Source organism: Boeremia exigua (assembly GCF_020726555.1).
Source record: "Boeremia exigua strain MPI-SDFR-AT-0100 chromosome Unknown C7974scaffold_7, whole genome shotgun sequence".
Lineage (NCBI taxonomy): Eukaryota > Fungi > Ascomycota > Dothideomycetes > Pleosporales > Didymellaceae > Boeremia > Boeremia exigua.
Window position 1 is genome coordinate 940,091 of NW_025763524.1, and position 16,042 is coordinate 956,132.

At 51.0% G+C, this 16,042-nt stretch overlaps 8 protein-coding genes across 8 annotated transcripts; 5 read left to right on the top strand and 3 right to left on the bottom strand.

The window, feature by feature from the left end:
• Positions 1 to 2,198: 2,198 nt before the first annotated feature.
• Positions 2,199 to 3,064, top strand: C7974DRAFT_376970 (uncharacterized protein; the record flags this gene model as incomplete). The annotated part of the gene is made up of 2 exons (XM_046140321.1): positions 2,199 to 2,299; positions 2,344 to 3,064. The coding sequence occupies 2 exons, from the start codon at positions 2,199 to 2,201 to the stop codon at positions 3,062 to 3,064; spliced, it is 822 nt and encodes a 273-aa protein (XP_045996241.1).
• Positions 3,065 to 3,618: 554 nt separating this feature from the next.
• On the top strand, positions 3,619 to 4,917 carry C7974DRAFT_202020 (HAD-like domain-containing protein). Its single transcript, XM_046136792.1, has 2 exons — positions 3,619 to 3,808; positions 3,883 to 4,917. Exons 1-2 carry the CDS (start codon positions 3,752 to 3,754, stop codon positions 4,690 to 4,692), a joined length of 867 nt encoding a protein of 288 aa, XP_045996242.1. The 5' UTR covers positions 3,619 to 3,751; the 3' UTR covers positions 4,693 to 4,917.
• On the top strand, positions 4,918 to 5,998 carry C7974DRAFT_202012 (uncharacterized protein). The gene is made up of 2 exons (XM_046136791.1): positions 4,918 to 5,637; positions 5,683 to 5,998. The coding sequence occupies exons 1-2, from the start codon at positions 5,142 to 5,144 to the stop codon at positions 5,946 to 5,948; spliced, it is 762 nt and encodes a 253-aa protein (XP_045996243.1). The 5' UTR covers positions 4,918 to 5,141; the 3' UTR covers positions 5,949 to 5,998.
• Positions 5,967 to 7,161, bottom strand: C7974DRAFT_396137 (uncharacterized protein). Its single transcript, XM_046142043.1, has 2 exons — positions 6,735 to 7,161; positions 5,967 to 6,676 (listed from the first exon to the last, which is right to left on the bottom strand). Exons 1-2 carry the CDS (start codon positions 6,976 to 6,978, stop codon positions 6,048 to 6,050), a joined length of 873 nt encoding a protein of 290 aa, XP_045996244.1. The 5' UTR covers positions 6,979 to 7,161; the 3' UTR covers positions 5,967 to 6,047.
• On the bottom strand, positions 6,998 to 9,078 carry C7974DRAFT_434548 (Deuterolysin metalloprotease family-domain-containing protein; the record flags this gene model as incomplete). Its single annotated transcript, XM_046144996.1, has 4 exons — positions 6,998 to 7,079; positions 7,127 to 7,482; positions 7,982 to 8,796; positions 8,847 to 9,078. 4 exons carry the CDS (start codon positions 9,076 to 9,078, stop codon positions 6,998 to 7,000), a joined length of 1,485 nt encoding a protein of 494 aa, XP_045996245.1.
• Positions 9,079 to 10,163: 1,085 nt separating this feature from the next.
• On the top strand, positions 10,164 to 11,333 carry C7974DRAFT_202033 (uncharacterized protein). The gene has a single exon (XM_046136793.1). The coding sequence runs from the start codon at positions 10,646 to 10,648 to the stop codon at positions 11,240 to 11,242; it is 597 nt and encodes a 198-aa protein (XP_045996246.1). The 5' UTR covers positions 10,164 to 10,645; the 3' UTR covers positions 11,243 to 11,333.
• Positions 11,334 to 11,644: 311 nt separating this feature from the next.
• C7974DRAFT_463942 (uncharacterized protein) lies at positions 11,645 to 13,950 on the bottom strand (the record flags this gene model as incomplete). Its single annotated transcript, XM_046146250.1, has 2 exons — positions 11,645 to 13,694; positions 13,744 to 13,950. The coding sequence occupies 2 exons, from the start codon at positions 13,948 to 13,950 to the stop codon at positions 12,081 to 12,083; spliced, it is 1,821 nt and encodes a 606-aa protein (XP_045996247.1). The 3' UTR covers positions 11,645 to 12,080.
• A 590-nt stretch (positions 13,951 to 14,540) lies between these two features.
• Positions 14,541 to 15,704, top strand: C7974DRAFT_202055 (uncharacterized protein; the record flags this gene model as incomplete). The annotated part of the gene is made up of 4 exons (XM_046136794.1): positions 14,541 to 14,608; positions 14,664 to 14,707; positions 14,758 to 15,226; positions 15,276 to 15,704. Coding segments are annotated over 4 exons (975 nt in total), but the record flags the coding sequence as incomplete, so codon positions are not given.
• Between the last annotated feature and the right edge of the window lie 338 nt (positions 15,705 to 16,042).

The window sequence follows — 16,042 nt, forward strand, 5'->3', positions numbered from 1 at the left end:
TATGGACGAACCCCGACTGAATACTACTTCCGGACGATAGAAGACATGCAGCCGCTATTTGAGGCGTTCAATCGTCGCAAGAACTCTGCAGATGTTGTAGATATCCTTCCAGAAGGGGTGGAACTTGACCGCCGTATTCTACCCCAGTTACGCAAGCTCCAGGGACAGTCCGTTATGGTGGTCCTAGGATTTTGTCTGAAGCCTGAATTCGAAGGAAATTGCAAGACAGACCGTATAATTCATGCACTTGAGATGGACGGGGAGAATCCAACTCTGTTCCTGGATTTGCGCAACGAGTGTCGCCGCATGCTTGACGACACCGGCTGCAAGCCTATCACAGAAAAAGAGTTGGAAGTCCTTATGGCATCAAAAGCCCTTGAGCTACAAATTGCGCAAGAGGTGTTTAGCATCACAATCAGGAGCGTATTCTCCTTTTCTGGCTGTTGGGATGATGCACGCTTCGATAGAATCTTAGATGCTCTCTCCCTGGCCCCACCTCCCTACTACCACGAGTCTCGCCACGTCTCTTAGATGTCACACTACCAACTCTTCGCATTTGCGCAGAGAATCTCAGACACTGTCATGCAAAATTGGTCTCAAGACCAAATTATGTCGTCTTTCCAAAAGGCTGGACTGCTTGACACACGATTTGTTCCAAGGATCCCTGCTGGTTTTGGCGAAAAATTCCGATCGGTCAAAGACGAATCTTCCGAAGAAATACTGCCAACCGAAATCAAAAGCAAGTGGCGGCCATTGCGCGGCATACCACGCAGACGATTCCTGCAGCCAGAGCAGAACAACCAAGACAGAGAAGACCGATCTGAGCAAATTGCCCAAGAAGCAGAAGATCTGCCAAACCCAACGGCCACGAGTCCAACAATCCAATGCAACTCCAACACCGAAGACACGCAGACGCTTGAACCAGGACGGAAACGGCAGAAGTACGTCAAGCAAGCCTGCCAGAACTGTAGGGATCGTAAAGCACCAGTGCGCGGTATACCGCGGAGGCGAGCCGTCCAGTCTGAGCCAGCCGCCCAACGTGCACTCTCGCGTTCCAGTAAAAACGGTGAAGAAGCAACCTTCAAGCGGACCAAGTTCTTGATAGAATTGTAGCAATCAGTATAGTCAAAGCTACAACCTACCTGATCATTATCTATCTTGTAGGTAAAATAATAATATGTGAAAGTTTCCTATAGTCTCTGAACTTTGCTGTAGAGTAGTAAAATACGTCGTTGTCCGCTATTCATCCTGCAACATGAGAGGCGCACACTGCTGTCGCGTTGACAATTAGACATGTTTAAAGCGTCTCATGCGCTGCAAAACTTCCTAGAATATAGAAATCTTAGGGATTGCTTTAGTTTTCTTAACAATGTAGGAATGTTGTTTTAGCTATCTAGTCTTTAAAGCAGGAAGAAGTGTTAGTAGCTCCTAGGTCTAGAGCGTAACACTAGTGTCAGGTTTCATCTCATGTGACTTGGGATGGAACAACAATATATACTGTACCGAGCAAGGGCTCACTCATCAGAGTGAGTCGTGATACCTTTTGGAGGGTTGCCTGGCTCAGTGGCTCGGTACTGAGGCCTGACAACTAGCGCACTTATATCTAAGGCTATTTTAATTCTAGCTACTACTATGTTATAAGTACAGATCTATAAGGGATCTACTAAGTGATTTAAACTTGGAAGAGAGGATTTCCTGACGCAAGAACATTGTCTATGAGGTATCTAACGCCGATAATGTCGCTACAGAGTCTTGCAAGCATGTACTATTGCTGCAGCAGTACCTTTCACGTTGTGACGGTGCTGTGGTCTACGGGAAATATGATGCAATGGGGCTGAAATCTCCTGATAAAAGCTGGAATGTTGAAGAATACAAGGATATTTATGTGCTAAGTCGGTTTCTGAGGTGCGTGCAGGGTGATGTGTTGATCGAAGAGAAGCGATACATTAAGGATGACGGCATGGATTGGGCGATAAGAGATGGCATTGCAAGGATTGCGAAAACTTGGTAAATTTGGCGTTTGAACGTATGCGAGGTGTGTGCTACGTTACCGTCCCACAGTTCACGTGACAGGAGCGATTGTCTCTCGCTTGCCGTTTGTCTCTCCAGGCACCAGTAACACCCCACGAGCGACTTCTTCGCTCCCTTGAATCTCGTCTGCATCCTTGCAACGCATCTACCACAAGTCACCTACTACGATGCCGCCAAAGAAGCGCGCTGCGATTACACCGTCGACGGCTGGGAGGGCGAAGCGCCAGAAACTACAAATGACGCCAAACAAGAGTCCGACTGTTGACTTGTAGGTCACCCACGCACATGAAGACTAGAAACTGATTGCTCCAGGACAGCGCGAAATGCTGTACACTCGCCTCTTCTATGCCTCCCTGCGGAACTACGTGAAGCTATCTGGAAGCTTGCCTTTGACGACCAAGTGATTGTCGTGTCTTATCGTCGCCGTAAGGATGGAAATGGCCGCAATCTCAGTTTCCAGTGTTTTGGCACGTCTTCTGGACACAAAGCTGAGTCTGGAGCAATGCACAATGCGGCCGAGTCCTCGCCTAAGCCAAAGCTTGTATGTCGACAGTTTTGGGCCGAGACCTCACGTGTATTCCTCTCATCGTGTAGATTTCAAGTCAATGACGCCCGTAGTTTCCGGGAATTGGCGCTGTCAAAACAACCTGTCATTCCTCACATTCGAAGACTCAATGTCTACGTCTGGTTTGCACCGCACTATTTCCCCGCGTTTTGGGACGACGTATTCACATCATCGCTGGTTGGCCGTTTCGTCGGCTTGGAAGGCGTAACTTTCGCAGGAGAATTACGCTTCAACGGGGCAATCACCGACATGGATGTCATGAAAGGTGATAGATGGGGGTTCAGATACCTTCCGACACTTATCCGGTCGTTTCAACAGCACAAGCTGAAGGAGAACCTTACTTCTGTCGATTTCTGGGTAAGGAATTTCGCACGCCAACCACGCAGGGACGTCGTGCCACTGAATGCGGCTATACGTACACAGTTGCTAGAGCACCATCCACGACGTCTCTCTCAGAGAAGATCCTGAGCCTGGACGACCTAGACATGGCATTCGATGCCGTGCGGGAACCCTACATTATAAAATGTGTCTTCCTAGCTTTGAGTGCAATTGTAAGAAAGTGCAGACGTTAATCACTTCAAAACGTCTGTTTCCGAGCATCCTCCTTTCGATGTCTAGTATCGCATGACGGAATTTCGCGTTTACGGTTCCATGAGCATCATCTTGGGTGCTGAATTTCAGATACAAGTACGTGGAGCCTTTATTCTCGTCATGTACTCGTATTCATGTGTTTGCGATCAAGATGGACATTGCACCCGTGGACGTTTCCATTTGAAAGAGACTCGGCTCTTACGTTGCAGGATGAACGGCGGACCAAGCGTATGAGGTGGATATTCTACTACGCGACAGTAACGGAGGAATGATGCACGAAAACTATATAGAATTCTGTTTTGCCTACAATATAGGTAGTTCTTAAATAGGTCATAGCTTTTAGTATTATGATAGTAACGAGTTGTTTATAAAGTTGGTCAGCTTAAAGGCCGCTTATCCGCCGTTCTCTCTGAGACTCGGCTGATGGTGAACGCTAGTCTTATCGATAAGGCTTCTCCTCATTACCGAGGTACGTTTAGTGAACTGGCACTCAACACCATGATCTACTTCAGACCGCCATGATATGCTCGTAGCGGCTACAGCTCTCTCAAGTCTGTAGCAAATATGCCTCTAGCAGCCCAACCGCCCAAAGCCGTTCTCTTCGACATTGGAGGGGTCGTTGTAAGTCCCTCTTCATCCGTCGTACCTCACCAAGCGACCAGTGCATATCTAGGTAGCTGACATTAGCTTAATAGGTGATAAGTCCTTTCCAGGCAATTCTTGACTATGAGATCGAGAACGAAATCCCGATCGGTTACATAAACTACGCGATTCAGCAAGGCCCACACGACACGGGCGCGTGGCAGCTCATCGAACGCGGCGAAGTCAAACTGAACGATGACTGGTTCGCGTCCTTCAAAGCACAACTCTCGCGACCTGATATCTGGCGCGCATACCTCGCCAGGCTCGCGCAGAAGCAAACCCTCGGCGGCGCTGGCGGCTCAGCGATCGAGGGCGGATCCCCTCCTGAGGTCCCAGAGATAGACGCGAAGAGGCTCTTCTGGCGCATGATGAAGATCTCCCGCGAGCCGGACCCATACATGTACCCTGCACTGCGCAAGCTGAAGGAGAGCGGGAAATTTGTTCTTGGTGCTTTCAGCAACAACATCACCTTTCCTACCGACATCCTCGACGATGAAGGCGTGCTTTTTACGAAGGATTTGCAGCATCGCCCTCATCCAAACCCATATGCCAATGATTCGACCGACATTACCACGAACTTCGATATCTTCTTGGGCAGCGCGGCGGTAGGTGTTCGAAAACCGGATCCGGAGGCGTATAAGTTGGCAACGAGGGAGATGAGCAAGATCAGTGAGGGGCAGGGGAAAGGGAAGATTACTGAGGGCGATGTGCTGTTTCTGGACGATATAGGGATCAACCTCAAGTTTGCTAAGGAGACTGGATTGAGGACGATCAAGGTCAACCTGGCACAAACAAAGGATGCAGTGAAAGAGTTAGAGGAAGCAACAGGGTTGAGGCTACTCGATGAGAGGGCAAAGCTGTGAGTGGTGCACTCAGCCATATTGTTGGCCATTGCATCTGTCCCTTATCAATACAACCGCGGCTATGGGAGGCCTGACGAAGCCAGCACTTTTGGTTCTATCAAGTTCCTACAACCTTTGCATGATGTTTTCACGTCCTCCAGAGGCGCTTTACCCGAAGCCTCTGCGCACTATACCTGAATCTCTGCGCTAACTCCCTCGTATTTTACCTCTCATGCTCTAGTGGTGTCACAAGATGGGTAAGCGGCATGTAGTGTGGGTGGCTGGGGGTAGCCAAGCCAGGCGCAGTACCCTTTACCGAGAACTTAGACAGCGTAGAGCGTTATCCTCACGATACATAGATCCGCCGACTACCTTATCCTGGAACGCAGCTCCTCACTACGTCTGTCCAGCTTTGACACTTGCACTTATCCGCCGTTGTCGTATCACAGGAAACAGTACTCACATCCATCATGCTCCTCACCATCTTCGCACTCTTGGTCGCTGCCACACAAGCACAAAATAGCACAACAGCATCAGTGACCCAGATCGCAGTCTATCCGCCCTTCCCCATCCGCAGTGACACTAACATGCGACACACCCAACGAGCCTACGGTGTCTCGCTCATCACCGCCATATCCTCCACAACGTTCGTATATGCGATATCCTGCTCACCCTGGACCACCATGACACGATTCAACGACGTGTGCGGTACTTCCTATGTACCCGAGGTCATTACCGTGACAGAGAGTCCGGACGAGTGGCACTGGAGCGCCCAGGGCAAGAGTCTGGTGTGTTCGAATCTGCGCGAGAAGACGAAAACTTGCACGAGTGTTACCAACTCGCTCGGGAGCTATATTGCGCCCGGCACCCAAGACGGGCTTCTGATAGGGTTCTTGGATTATTTCACTACGATGACGCCGGTTGCTGTGAATTTGACAGCGGGATTTGAGAATGTGCCTGCGACTTGTGAGTGGACGTGACATCCTTGCAGGACGACAGCTGATTCAATAGTGCTTGCGAGTCTCGAGGATGAGGCGGCGGGACTTGCGACTATCGAGACGAGCAGCTCGTCAGTTACGAGTCTTTCTGTGTCATCTATGGGGTCTTCTTCTGTCACCGCCCCGGTCTTGTCAGGGCCGACAGGTGCTTCGTCTACGGGTTCTACCCCTGCAGAGACTGCTTCTGCCGGTGCAGCTCCTAAAGGTATGGGCGTGGTTCGTCGCGAGATGCTATTTGGTGCAGCTGGTGCAGTCGGAGCTGGCATCTTCGGTCTTTGAGTGCGATAGCATTGGTTCGATGTGATCATTTACCTTATCATACAGTGGATCGCGTCTATGGAACTCATGAATCATCGGTGCTATACACAACAACGCCTATCAGAAAGTGCTCCCTCTAGTCAAAGTCCCTGTCCATGTTCTTTTCCTGATCTTGTAGTCCTCAGCCGCAACACGCCGCACTCTCAATTCGTCCTGCGGTACGCACATTGCTCCTCCGCTATCCGTCAAGCGTTCCCGCAGCTCGTCTTCTTCCATGTATTCGGCTTCCGCACCCAATTCCTCTCGCATAGCAGCAGACAGATCCAAGACACTCCTCAGCAGACCAGGTCTTCTCCCACTCTTGTACATTCGCGATGCGCGCCGTGTATCCAGCCACATACATACCATTATGACAGACCAGATGAAGTTGAAAATAGAAACCATGAATAGAAAGATGTAAGAAAATCCCCATTGGTAGGTTTCGCTCGGTTTGCAGGAGCTGTGGGTTCTGACATAGGAAGAGTTGTAGAGGGTACCTTGGCGGCCGCCGATGGCAAAATATCGCTGCACAGGATCGACGAGATTTTGCAAAAGTGTGCCGCGTACTGGCGATGTCACGTTCAGGCTCGGTGCCGGCAGTTCTATAGTCTGGTTGCCCATCTTCCATGTTGTGGGCGAATCGACGATCATGTCTATGCTGCCGTCTGCCTTCCTGGTCTGATTGTCTGCAAGGTTTGCAGTTTCGAGGTCTGCATCGTGGAGTCAGCTGACACACAAGTCATGTACAAGCAGGACGGTACCACTTACAATCTTGCCAGGCATGATACAACTCTTCATCTGCCGGTACAAGTAGAAGAGGCTTCTCGAATCCGAGTCCCAGTCTATTTGCATCCTGGAAAATGGCCGCAACCTCTTCAACTTGATTCCACTCAATCAAATTCCGATCGTAGTCCTCCATGTATGGCTCATAAGTCGTGATATAACCCGTCATAGCAGCCATGAGCGTCGGAAAAGCCAGCACATAGAGCGTCGAAATGAAGAAGCAAAACATAGCAATCCACCTAAAAAACCTACTCCAGCTCCTGCCGCCAAAACACAAAAACTCCTTCGCCGAGACCCCCAACATCGTCCAACTCGTCGTCTGTAGCGCAACTGTCGTATACATCTTATAACTCGTGCGCCATCGCTCGAGATGGTACGTCAGCCACTCATTCAACACGACCCAGTTGACCCACGCAAGCCCCATCTGTCCCCCGCGCCCCACCACCAGATCCCACGCGACATCGATGACTTTGACTTGCGTGAACGTCATGGCCCCGAAACTAAGGTTTGGCGTGAAGAAATACGTGCTGTCCATGATGCGCCACGTCGCGCCCGCGGCTTCTTTCCACAGTCCGTTTGGGTAGCACGAGCGGCCGCGAATGTAGTTCTGCGAGGCCATTTCCGCGATTGCGGAGAGGATGATGATGGGCGCGAGGCTGAGGGGGAGGAGGGAGACGATGAGCAGGATGCGCCATGGGAAGCCGTGGAGTTTGGAGCGGAGTGATGGGGTGTCCTGGAATTCGGTGGTTGTGGAGGAAATGTCGCGATCAGACATCGCGACATGTGTCGGTGCTTTACTTTCGTGGTTCGGCATTGCGCAGGCGCATTGATGTGCTGCGCATCATGCAATTGTTGATGGAGAGTCTTTGTGCTGTTCCTACGATGTGTGGGATTCGCGCGTTGAGGTCACCGTCAGCGTAAGGCGTCCCGAGATCTTCGTTTTGGCGCAGCCAAGCGAGGCGCAGCAGCAAATCTCCAGCTCCGAATGCGTCTTGAAACGTAAATGACATCTTGACTGTCCTGATATCATAAATTTGTTCGATGAATCGTTTTTCGCTTTGCAATGTTCAAGGAAAGGGCACTAGGCGAAAGGGCATCATCATCGAGTCTCAACTTTCGTATTGCATTCAACATATGTTCATCGCTAAAAAGGTATCTACATAAACCATCAACCTAGCATCGTCGCTCAAGCGACATTAATCCCCAGCCTTTCCAAGCGTCTAGCAGTTGACGTAGATAGCGTTGGCGTACAGAGCGAAGGAGTCGGCGTTGTTCAGAGCCTGAGAGGTACTGAGGGCTGTGGCAGCGCTGTAGCCGTAGCCGAGGTCATCAGTACCAGGGCTGTAGACGCTGTTGGCGTGGCACTCCTCGTGAAGAACAGTGGTGGCCTGGTCCTGGGCGTGGCAGGTGGAGCTAAGAGCTGGGAGGGCGGAGAAGAAGATGGGGCAGTAGGTGATGTAGCTGGTGGATGGGACCGTGTAGGCCAGAACGTTGGAGGAGCAGCCGCTGTACTGGTCATCACAGTTGGTGGTGGTAGTAGCAGTAGTGCTGGCGCAATCACGTGCGACGGCAGTCAAACGACCAGAGACAGAGTTCTTGGTGGCTGTAGTGGTCGACTTGAAGTAGGTGGTGAGCTTCGTGCCAGCGGTAGCTGCTGAGGCAGCAGAGGTGGCAAGCTTGTTGCAGTTGCTCAGAGCGGTGCGGATGGCAGTAAGCTTGGTGCCAGTGCAGCTGGAGCGAACAGAAGTACGCTTTGACAGATCCAGAGCCTTGTTGACTTTAGCAGCCTGTGCACCATCAACAGTGATGGTGAGCTTCTCAGAGTCGTATGGGAGGGTTCCGGACAGCTCAGTCGAGTTCTCCTCGGCGTATGGGATGAGACCACTGGCGAAGACCTCGAAATCACCACCATCGTTGAGCGAGTGGAGAGAGGCAGCCTCAACAGTAACTTCCTTGGTCTCTCCGGCCTTCAGAGCAACGAAGTCATCAGCGGCCAGACCGGAAGTCAGCAGACGAAGCTTGATGCCCTCAAACGGGACCTTGGCGGCTATGTGAAGTTAGCAATCAAGTTGGCTGAGATGACGTTGATGTACATACAGCCAGCTGCAGAGTAGACCTGGACCTTCTCGACAGGGGCAACCTCGTCGAGGAAAGTACCCTTGCTGAGGAGGTTGAGGACCTTCTCGCCGTTGTTGGTCACCGCGATCTTGACCTCAGAGTTGCCAACGCTCTCGAGCTTGATGCTCAAGGGAGTAGCGCGCTTGTTGACATCGACGGAGGCGGCAGAGGCAACGGCAGCCAGGGCGGCAACGGAAAGCTGGAACTTCATGATGGCGAGTGTATGAAGAGTGACCAAAGAGGATCAAGACGTAAGCGATTGGCTGGAAGCTGAGGAGACAAGGAAGAGCTGTTGAACTGAAGCTGATAAGGACATTTGGGTACTCATCCTGTCCATATATATACTTGTTTCGAACCCTATGTTTCTGCTGAAGGTCTCCGCTGACCTTCACCATCAGCCAGGGTACGATTCGCCTCGCACAAGCTTCGATAGGAGCTTGACTGGTCTAGGCAGCTGCAGTCGCACCTGGGCGCGAAGCTTAGGTTTGCCAAGTCTCCTTTACAGTGTTGTGGGTCGATATCTTCTCCAGAGACGGGAGGAGACAACGCAAGTGGAGTCAAAACCATGGTCGGCCGTAGAACGAGAGCGATATGAGTGGTCAACCAGCGGATCCAGACGTGTATGAGGAAGGTAGTGCTGGACTATCTGGAGTACTAAATGATAAGGATTCCTGGAGGTGTAGAATTGATGCAAAAACAATGCGACAACAATCTCCAAGACGTCTTGGCTGTGTCGATCACTCTTGTTTAGATTAAAGAACGTCTTGGCCATCCAGCAAGCGTCATGGTTGGTGTCTACGTGTGGAAATACCATCCGGGTTTTCCGCAGTCACCAGTGACAGACGTAATGGCAACCTGGCATACAATTTGACCATTGTTAGCATCAGTCCAAGGAGGAATGCATCAAGTGGTCATCAGCTAAGGTTGATCAGGTTGTCAATCGCCCGTAAACGTTGTGCATGGTACCTCGTTACAGACTCCTCGGCAGAGACTGGCAGTCTCAGTTGCCGGTAGCCATTGTACGGGTGGAACACGGCGAGATGCCCAACGAAGTGTCCGAGCTAAAAGCCATTGGCCAGTCGGCGTTGTGAAATTAGGCAGGAGGGAAAGACTTGAAGTTAATGATCGGGGACGTGCGAAGGCACTAGACCACATTAAGAGAAGGTTGGCGGTTGTGGCAGCGGGAAAGAGCCATCGCTCCGGGGCTCCAGACTCCAGTCTTGAAACATCGCAACGGCCAACACAATCATCTTCACTGCCATTCGATCTCTCGGCAGCTGATCATCCGCCCGACGAATCACGGAGCCTGAACTCACGGCTGGTGGATACTAGCAAGCTTCGGACTTAGCCCTTACCATCTAAGGCAGGTAGCAACAGAGTAAGTCGCAAGGCGCATGCCCATTCGCCTGTCATCAACACCCCGACGTGTCAGTGTAATTGTGCCAAGGCTTTGCGGCGGAGCTCTGTTACGATGCTATGACAATAGCACGTCATTGTCGTCAACTCGGGGCAGCGCACGAAAGCCGCATTGAGGCTTTCAGCGAGCGTTGGGCGAGCGAAAGCCGCGTTTACTTTAGGCACTGAGAAACAAACACTGTGCGTCATGATGCTTTGGTGGCCAGGTACTTGAGTGCTGAAACATCGCTTGCCGCCTGCCAATATCGGTCTGGCCTCCCCGCCGCCCAGGAACATCCCGCCACGACCTCGCACCAACTTTATCAAGGCAGCAACATCAAGCACCGCGACCCAAACTTGGAATCTTCTCCCAACACCAACCCATGGCCGACTCTCAAAGATACTTCAACGTCCGCAATACGCTTATCGCCGCCGTTACCCTCACCCTATTCGGAGGCTATTACATTTCCCAATCTCCCAGCCCCAGCACATACACCATGTCGCAAACCTCCAGCGAGATTCCCGGCCTGTCCCTCTCCTTGGCTCAGATCGCGAAGGACCCGCCAACCCTCCGCGTCACGCTGAAGAACGACAGCCCGGACACACCCTACACACTTCTAACGTGGGGCACGCCGCTCGACTCCGCGGCGCTGAGCACAGGCGTATTCAAGATCATCGATGCGCAGGGGGCTGCGGTTGAGCAGACTATCTTGCAGATACGGAGGAGGATGCCACCGGGGCAGTCGCAGCTTGCGTGCGTGCAGCCGGGCGAGGAAGAAAGTATCGAGGTTGTATTTGACAAGCCGTGGATGCCGGAGACGAAGCCGGCAAAATACAAAGTCAAGGCTGAGGGCTTGCTCAAAGGCGTTTGGGATAAGTCGAAGGGCGAGGTCTCGGACGAGGATACGAATCGATACGTCGAGAGCCCGCTGGCAGGCAAGACCTTTATTACGAACGAAGTCGAACTTGTGGTGGAGTAGCACTTTGTCCAATAGGTAAGGCCTCGTCAGCAATAGGAATATATACTTCTCAAATCACTTTGATGTCACATACGACCATAGGACGTTGAAAACAAGGCTTCCCGTTCGCTCAGCCCTATTTAAGCAACGTACCGGCTGATTAGTACTCAGGTGGGTGACCACTGGGGAATCCCAGCTGTTGTATGTATCTTGATTCCTTTTGGTTCGGTTCTTTTTTTTTGTTACTGTATTGTATTGTATTTCGAAAGATACCAGCCACTGCACAATCTTGCCAAGAAGCCAAGCGACAGATCAGTGTGTACGGAGCAGGCTGGTTACCCGCTAGGCAGAATGTAGATTAGAGATAGAGACAGGTCACATTACAATTCGGCGCATTTCCCGGCTTGCAGCGCCTCGCAACCTCCACATCACAGCACAACGTTATCTGAACCTCCGCTCGAAGGGCCATCTTTACTTGATCGAGAAAGATGATCACGCAAAGCATTCAAGTCGCGCCTAACGCCGGTACGAGTGCTATAACCACCCCAAGCTGGCAACGTCACAACCGCGTTGCAGCGCCAGCCCAACACCAACGCGGCACTGACGTGGATACCATTGCGGAGAACCCAGTGTGGCAATTTGGTCGTCACAGGACGTAGTATTCCGATTACACCGCCGCCTCCACTCGAAAAGCAGTCGCAACAACATATCAAACTTTGAAGTGTTCTTTTCAATGCAACCATGATGTGTTGGACGCTCAATGTGGTCTTCGTTGCGTTCGATACGACTGTTCGGGAGCGATTTTGGGCGGTGTGACCCGATTATGGTTCTTGACTTCAGATTTGAACAGCCCTTCGCTCTACTTGAGCTGTGCCCAATCTTCTTTTATAAGATCTGCCGCCTTCTCTGCCACAGCATACACCGTAGCCTGGATGTTCCCCAGTGTCTCTAGAGGAAAAACAGATGCGTCAACAACTCGCAGGTTCTTTGTTCCATATACCTTCAATCTGCTGTCCACCACACCTCCGAGCTCCTTCGGCATCATAGCGCATGTACCCACAGGATGGAATGTGCTCAACAGCCGTTCCTTGACGATCTCCTTTGCTGCATCCAGGCTTGTAGCTTGCTTGCCCTCAGGCATCCGCCCGCCTGCCTTTAGGAGGGACGCAAAGGGCTCAGTTCTGACGATTGTCTCGATATACTGCGTCTGGCGCGCTAAGATCTCTAGGTCTAGCGGATGCGACAGATATCGCGGGTCCAGAATTGGTTTATCTCTTGGATCATCAGATCGAATATGACATGTACCGCGGGAGAAGGGATGGTTGTTGACCGCCATGATCGTAATGTAGTTCTTTGGATTTGTCGGTGCCAGCAAATTCTTCATCTCCGTCCGCCCAGAAGAGACGTTCAACTGGAGCGGCAGCATCATTAGGTACCCTGCAGCTTCTGTAGGGTTCAGTAGCTGATCTCGAAGCAACTCGTTTTGCTTCTGCTGTCCGAGAGACAGTTTCGGCTCATCGGTATGCTCCTTGATTAGGTCTGCGATCTGATCACGACCAACACGGCCATTGGAATCAACAAGCGGGAGCATAGTCATGCAGATCGGGATTCCAACCAGCGGACCAGTTTTCGTGCTCAAGTACTGCTCAAGCACAGCCTGCACAATGTTCGGGTCCCGCATGACATCCCCTGACATCTGGTCATCAGCGATCTCAAAGCAAGGAGCTGAGATGGCATGATCTTGGAGATTTTCACCAACTCCGGGGCTATCGAGAACCACAGGTATGCCATAGCTCTCGAGGAGATCCTTTTGACCTATACCTGACAGCTCAAGGATCTGCGGTGAATTAAAAACCCCCGCAGAAAGAATGACCTCCTTCTTCGCTAACAGGTCTTGGTGTGTACCGTCTTTCGTACATACTCTGACACCAGTTGCTGTAACAGTGCCATTAACTGCCTTTGTAAGGATCTTCTCCACGGATGTCTCTGTCAAGACCTGAAGATTTGGTCTTTGCGCAACCTCCGGAGTATAATATGCCGACGCTGCGTAACCACGGGTTTTGGTGACAGGGTCAAGCGTGAGACCACACGCAAAATTTCCTAATTTTTTGCCTTCTATCGGATCGTCGTTGTTACACCAGCTGAGCTGATCGAGTGTTTTGGTCCACAAAGCTTGGAATGGGCCATAGACATCCGGAATAGTCACTGGAACAGGACCTTCCTTGCCATGCAACTCCTCGTTGACGTAGTCAATATTGAGCAAGTCTCTTGTTTCGACACTGGGAGGCGTGAAGCGACTGTACTTGCGGAGATACGGCGCAAGCCCAGCAGCGTCCCACCCTTCATTGCCGAGGGCTCTCCACGCTTCAAAATTGGCCTTAGACGGATACACATTAGCACCGAAGTTGATGGCGCTAGAGCCTCCAAGCACCTTTCCTCGAGGCTGCGGGATTTGTCTTCCACCAACATGTGTCTGTTCCGTGTTAAGCATTGAGTTGGGCCTGTGAATGTTGGCACCTCACCTGAGGCTCTGTCATGAAATCCCAATCATAATCACGGTCCCCATAAAGGGTCGACAGCATGCCAATAGTGTCGATTTTCGGGTCTCCGCGGCGATCTGCGCCGGCTTCGATTAACAGTACCTTCTTGTCTGCGTGCTCGCTGAGACGGTTCGCAATCACCAAACCTCCTATGCCGCCACCAATTACAATGAAGTCCGGGTCCCACATGGGAACGTCGTTAGAAGTCGCAGCACAGTCATGGTTTGCCAACATTTTGGTGGTTGTGCGAATGCTTCGTTCTTAGAGGAGCAATTGAATGTATCGACCGCCACAAGTGGAAGAAAGTGCAAGTAGAGGATGCAGAGGCATAAGATCTAGACGGGGTCGCGCACACATTAAAAACCAGTGTCATCTGACAATCATGGTTATTGTGGCACAGCAACGAAGGATCATTGCTAAGAGACCGACGATGGGGCGTTTAATGAGTAGTTCCTGACTCGTGTCCATAGCGCGTGCCGGTAACGGTCCGCACCCGACCCGTACAGAGCTAACCGGACCGTCTCACCTGAGTGGGCTAGAACTGAAATCCTACCAATAGTGTCGGGTTCTCTAACCTGTTCGCCAGCTCCTTTGCAATTACCTAGTAGGTACGCAAGGCGACATCCCACAGGGTGCGGTGACACGCTCTTGCCCTCCCCAAAACCTAACCCACGGAAACGAGAGTTCTTCTAATCATGTTATCTACCGACCCATTGACAAGAACGAGCATATTCCATCACCCTATAGTAACTAGGCAACTTGCAGCAAGTTTCTTCTTGGTGGGATTTGCCGCACTGTTGGTCATACTGCGATTTGTTGCGCGAAGAGTCCGCGAGACAAAAGTCTGGTGAGTCAATTACCGTGTCCAAGCTACGACCGTCGAAGGTCTAATGAATTTGCAGGTGGGATGATGTCTGTGCAGTCGCTTCACTCTTTTTCACATCAGGTCAGTCAAAATTCGTCGCGAATAAGCTACATTCACTGATGCGCTTCCAGGTATACTCGCAATGCATATATCCTACGCAAATCATGGTATGGGCTACCATATCTCCGAGATCCCAATTGCCAACACAGTATTCATCGGGAAACAGCTGATAGCCTATCAAGCCGTGTATTATGCTGCCATGGCAAGCGTAAAATTGTCCTACCTCTGGTTTTATCTTCGTATCTTCCCCCAACCGGAGTTTCGCAAATGGGTCTGGACGTGCATGAGTCTTGTGAGTGGGTACTGGATAGGAAGTATGCTTACAATCTTCCTCATCTGCAGACCTTTTGAGATGAATTGGAATCCATCTATACCTGGCGGCCACTGTGCAAGCTACAATATTGCTTTTGTTACAATTGGTATCTTCAACATGATCACAGACTTAATCATCATGCTGCTGCCAATCCCGTTTATCCGCAAAATCCAAATGGCGGTCGGGACAAAGATTGGGCTTGTGGCGATTTTCGGCATCGGCCTCTTGTAAGCGTTGAGTTTCTCTAAACAGCGTCACAAGCTGACGTTTGAACAGTGTCACTGCGATTACTATCATACGTATCGTTGTCCTACTGCACGTCGACTTCACTGACATATCCTACTCGATGCATCACGCTGCGTTCTGGTCAGTTGCCGAGCCTGCCATTGCTATAATCAACTGCTGCATCGCTACGTTGCGTCCTCTGTTGAAAATTATTTCACCAAGTCGTCTATGGGCATCAAAGAGGGGAAGCACAAGAGAAAACGTGGATTATTCTGGTAGCGCTGCTCCTGACCGTAGAATGAAGCACAAGAGGGATACGCAAGACGAGTATCCACTTACCTGGATAGACGTCGATGAGCCCGATCCAATAGCTCAGGGCGATACAAGGCAACCAGACCCTACAAAAAGCAGACTAAGCAGTGTTATTAGTACGCAAAGTAGATAATAGACCTAAAAGTAAACTCCTAGAATATGTTAGTGCAAACTCTTTGTAGTTGAGGTCAAGCAGGGTCCCGTTGGAGAAGCACCATCAGTCTGGCACAGTCAGAGATGATAGAGGAGTCAGTGAATGCTTGAGCGTGGTGTACCCCCCGAAGAGCTGGTGTTCTGAGATGACAGCAGAAGAACGAGCAGGCAATGACTAGGCAGTACGTTAGCCTGAAGAGAGACTGGTAGATATGATGGCTGCGAGTGGAGATGTCGTACAGTCACAAAAGTATCACGGAGACTGCGTGTGCATGCTGCTCGTCTAACAACCCAAAAAAGAGCACTCTGACGAACTCGTAGGTCAACGGAGAATCTGTCAAAAACACTGCCGA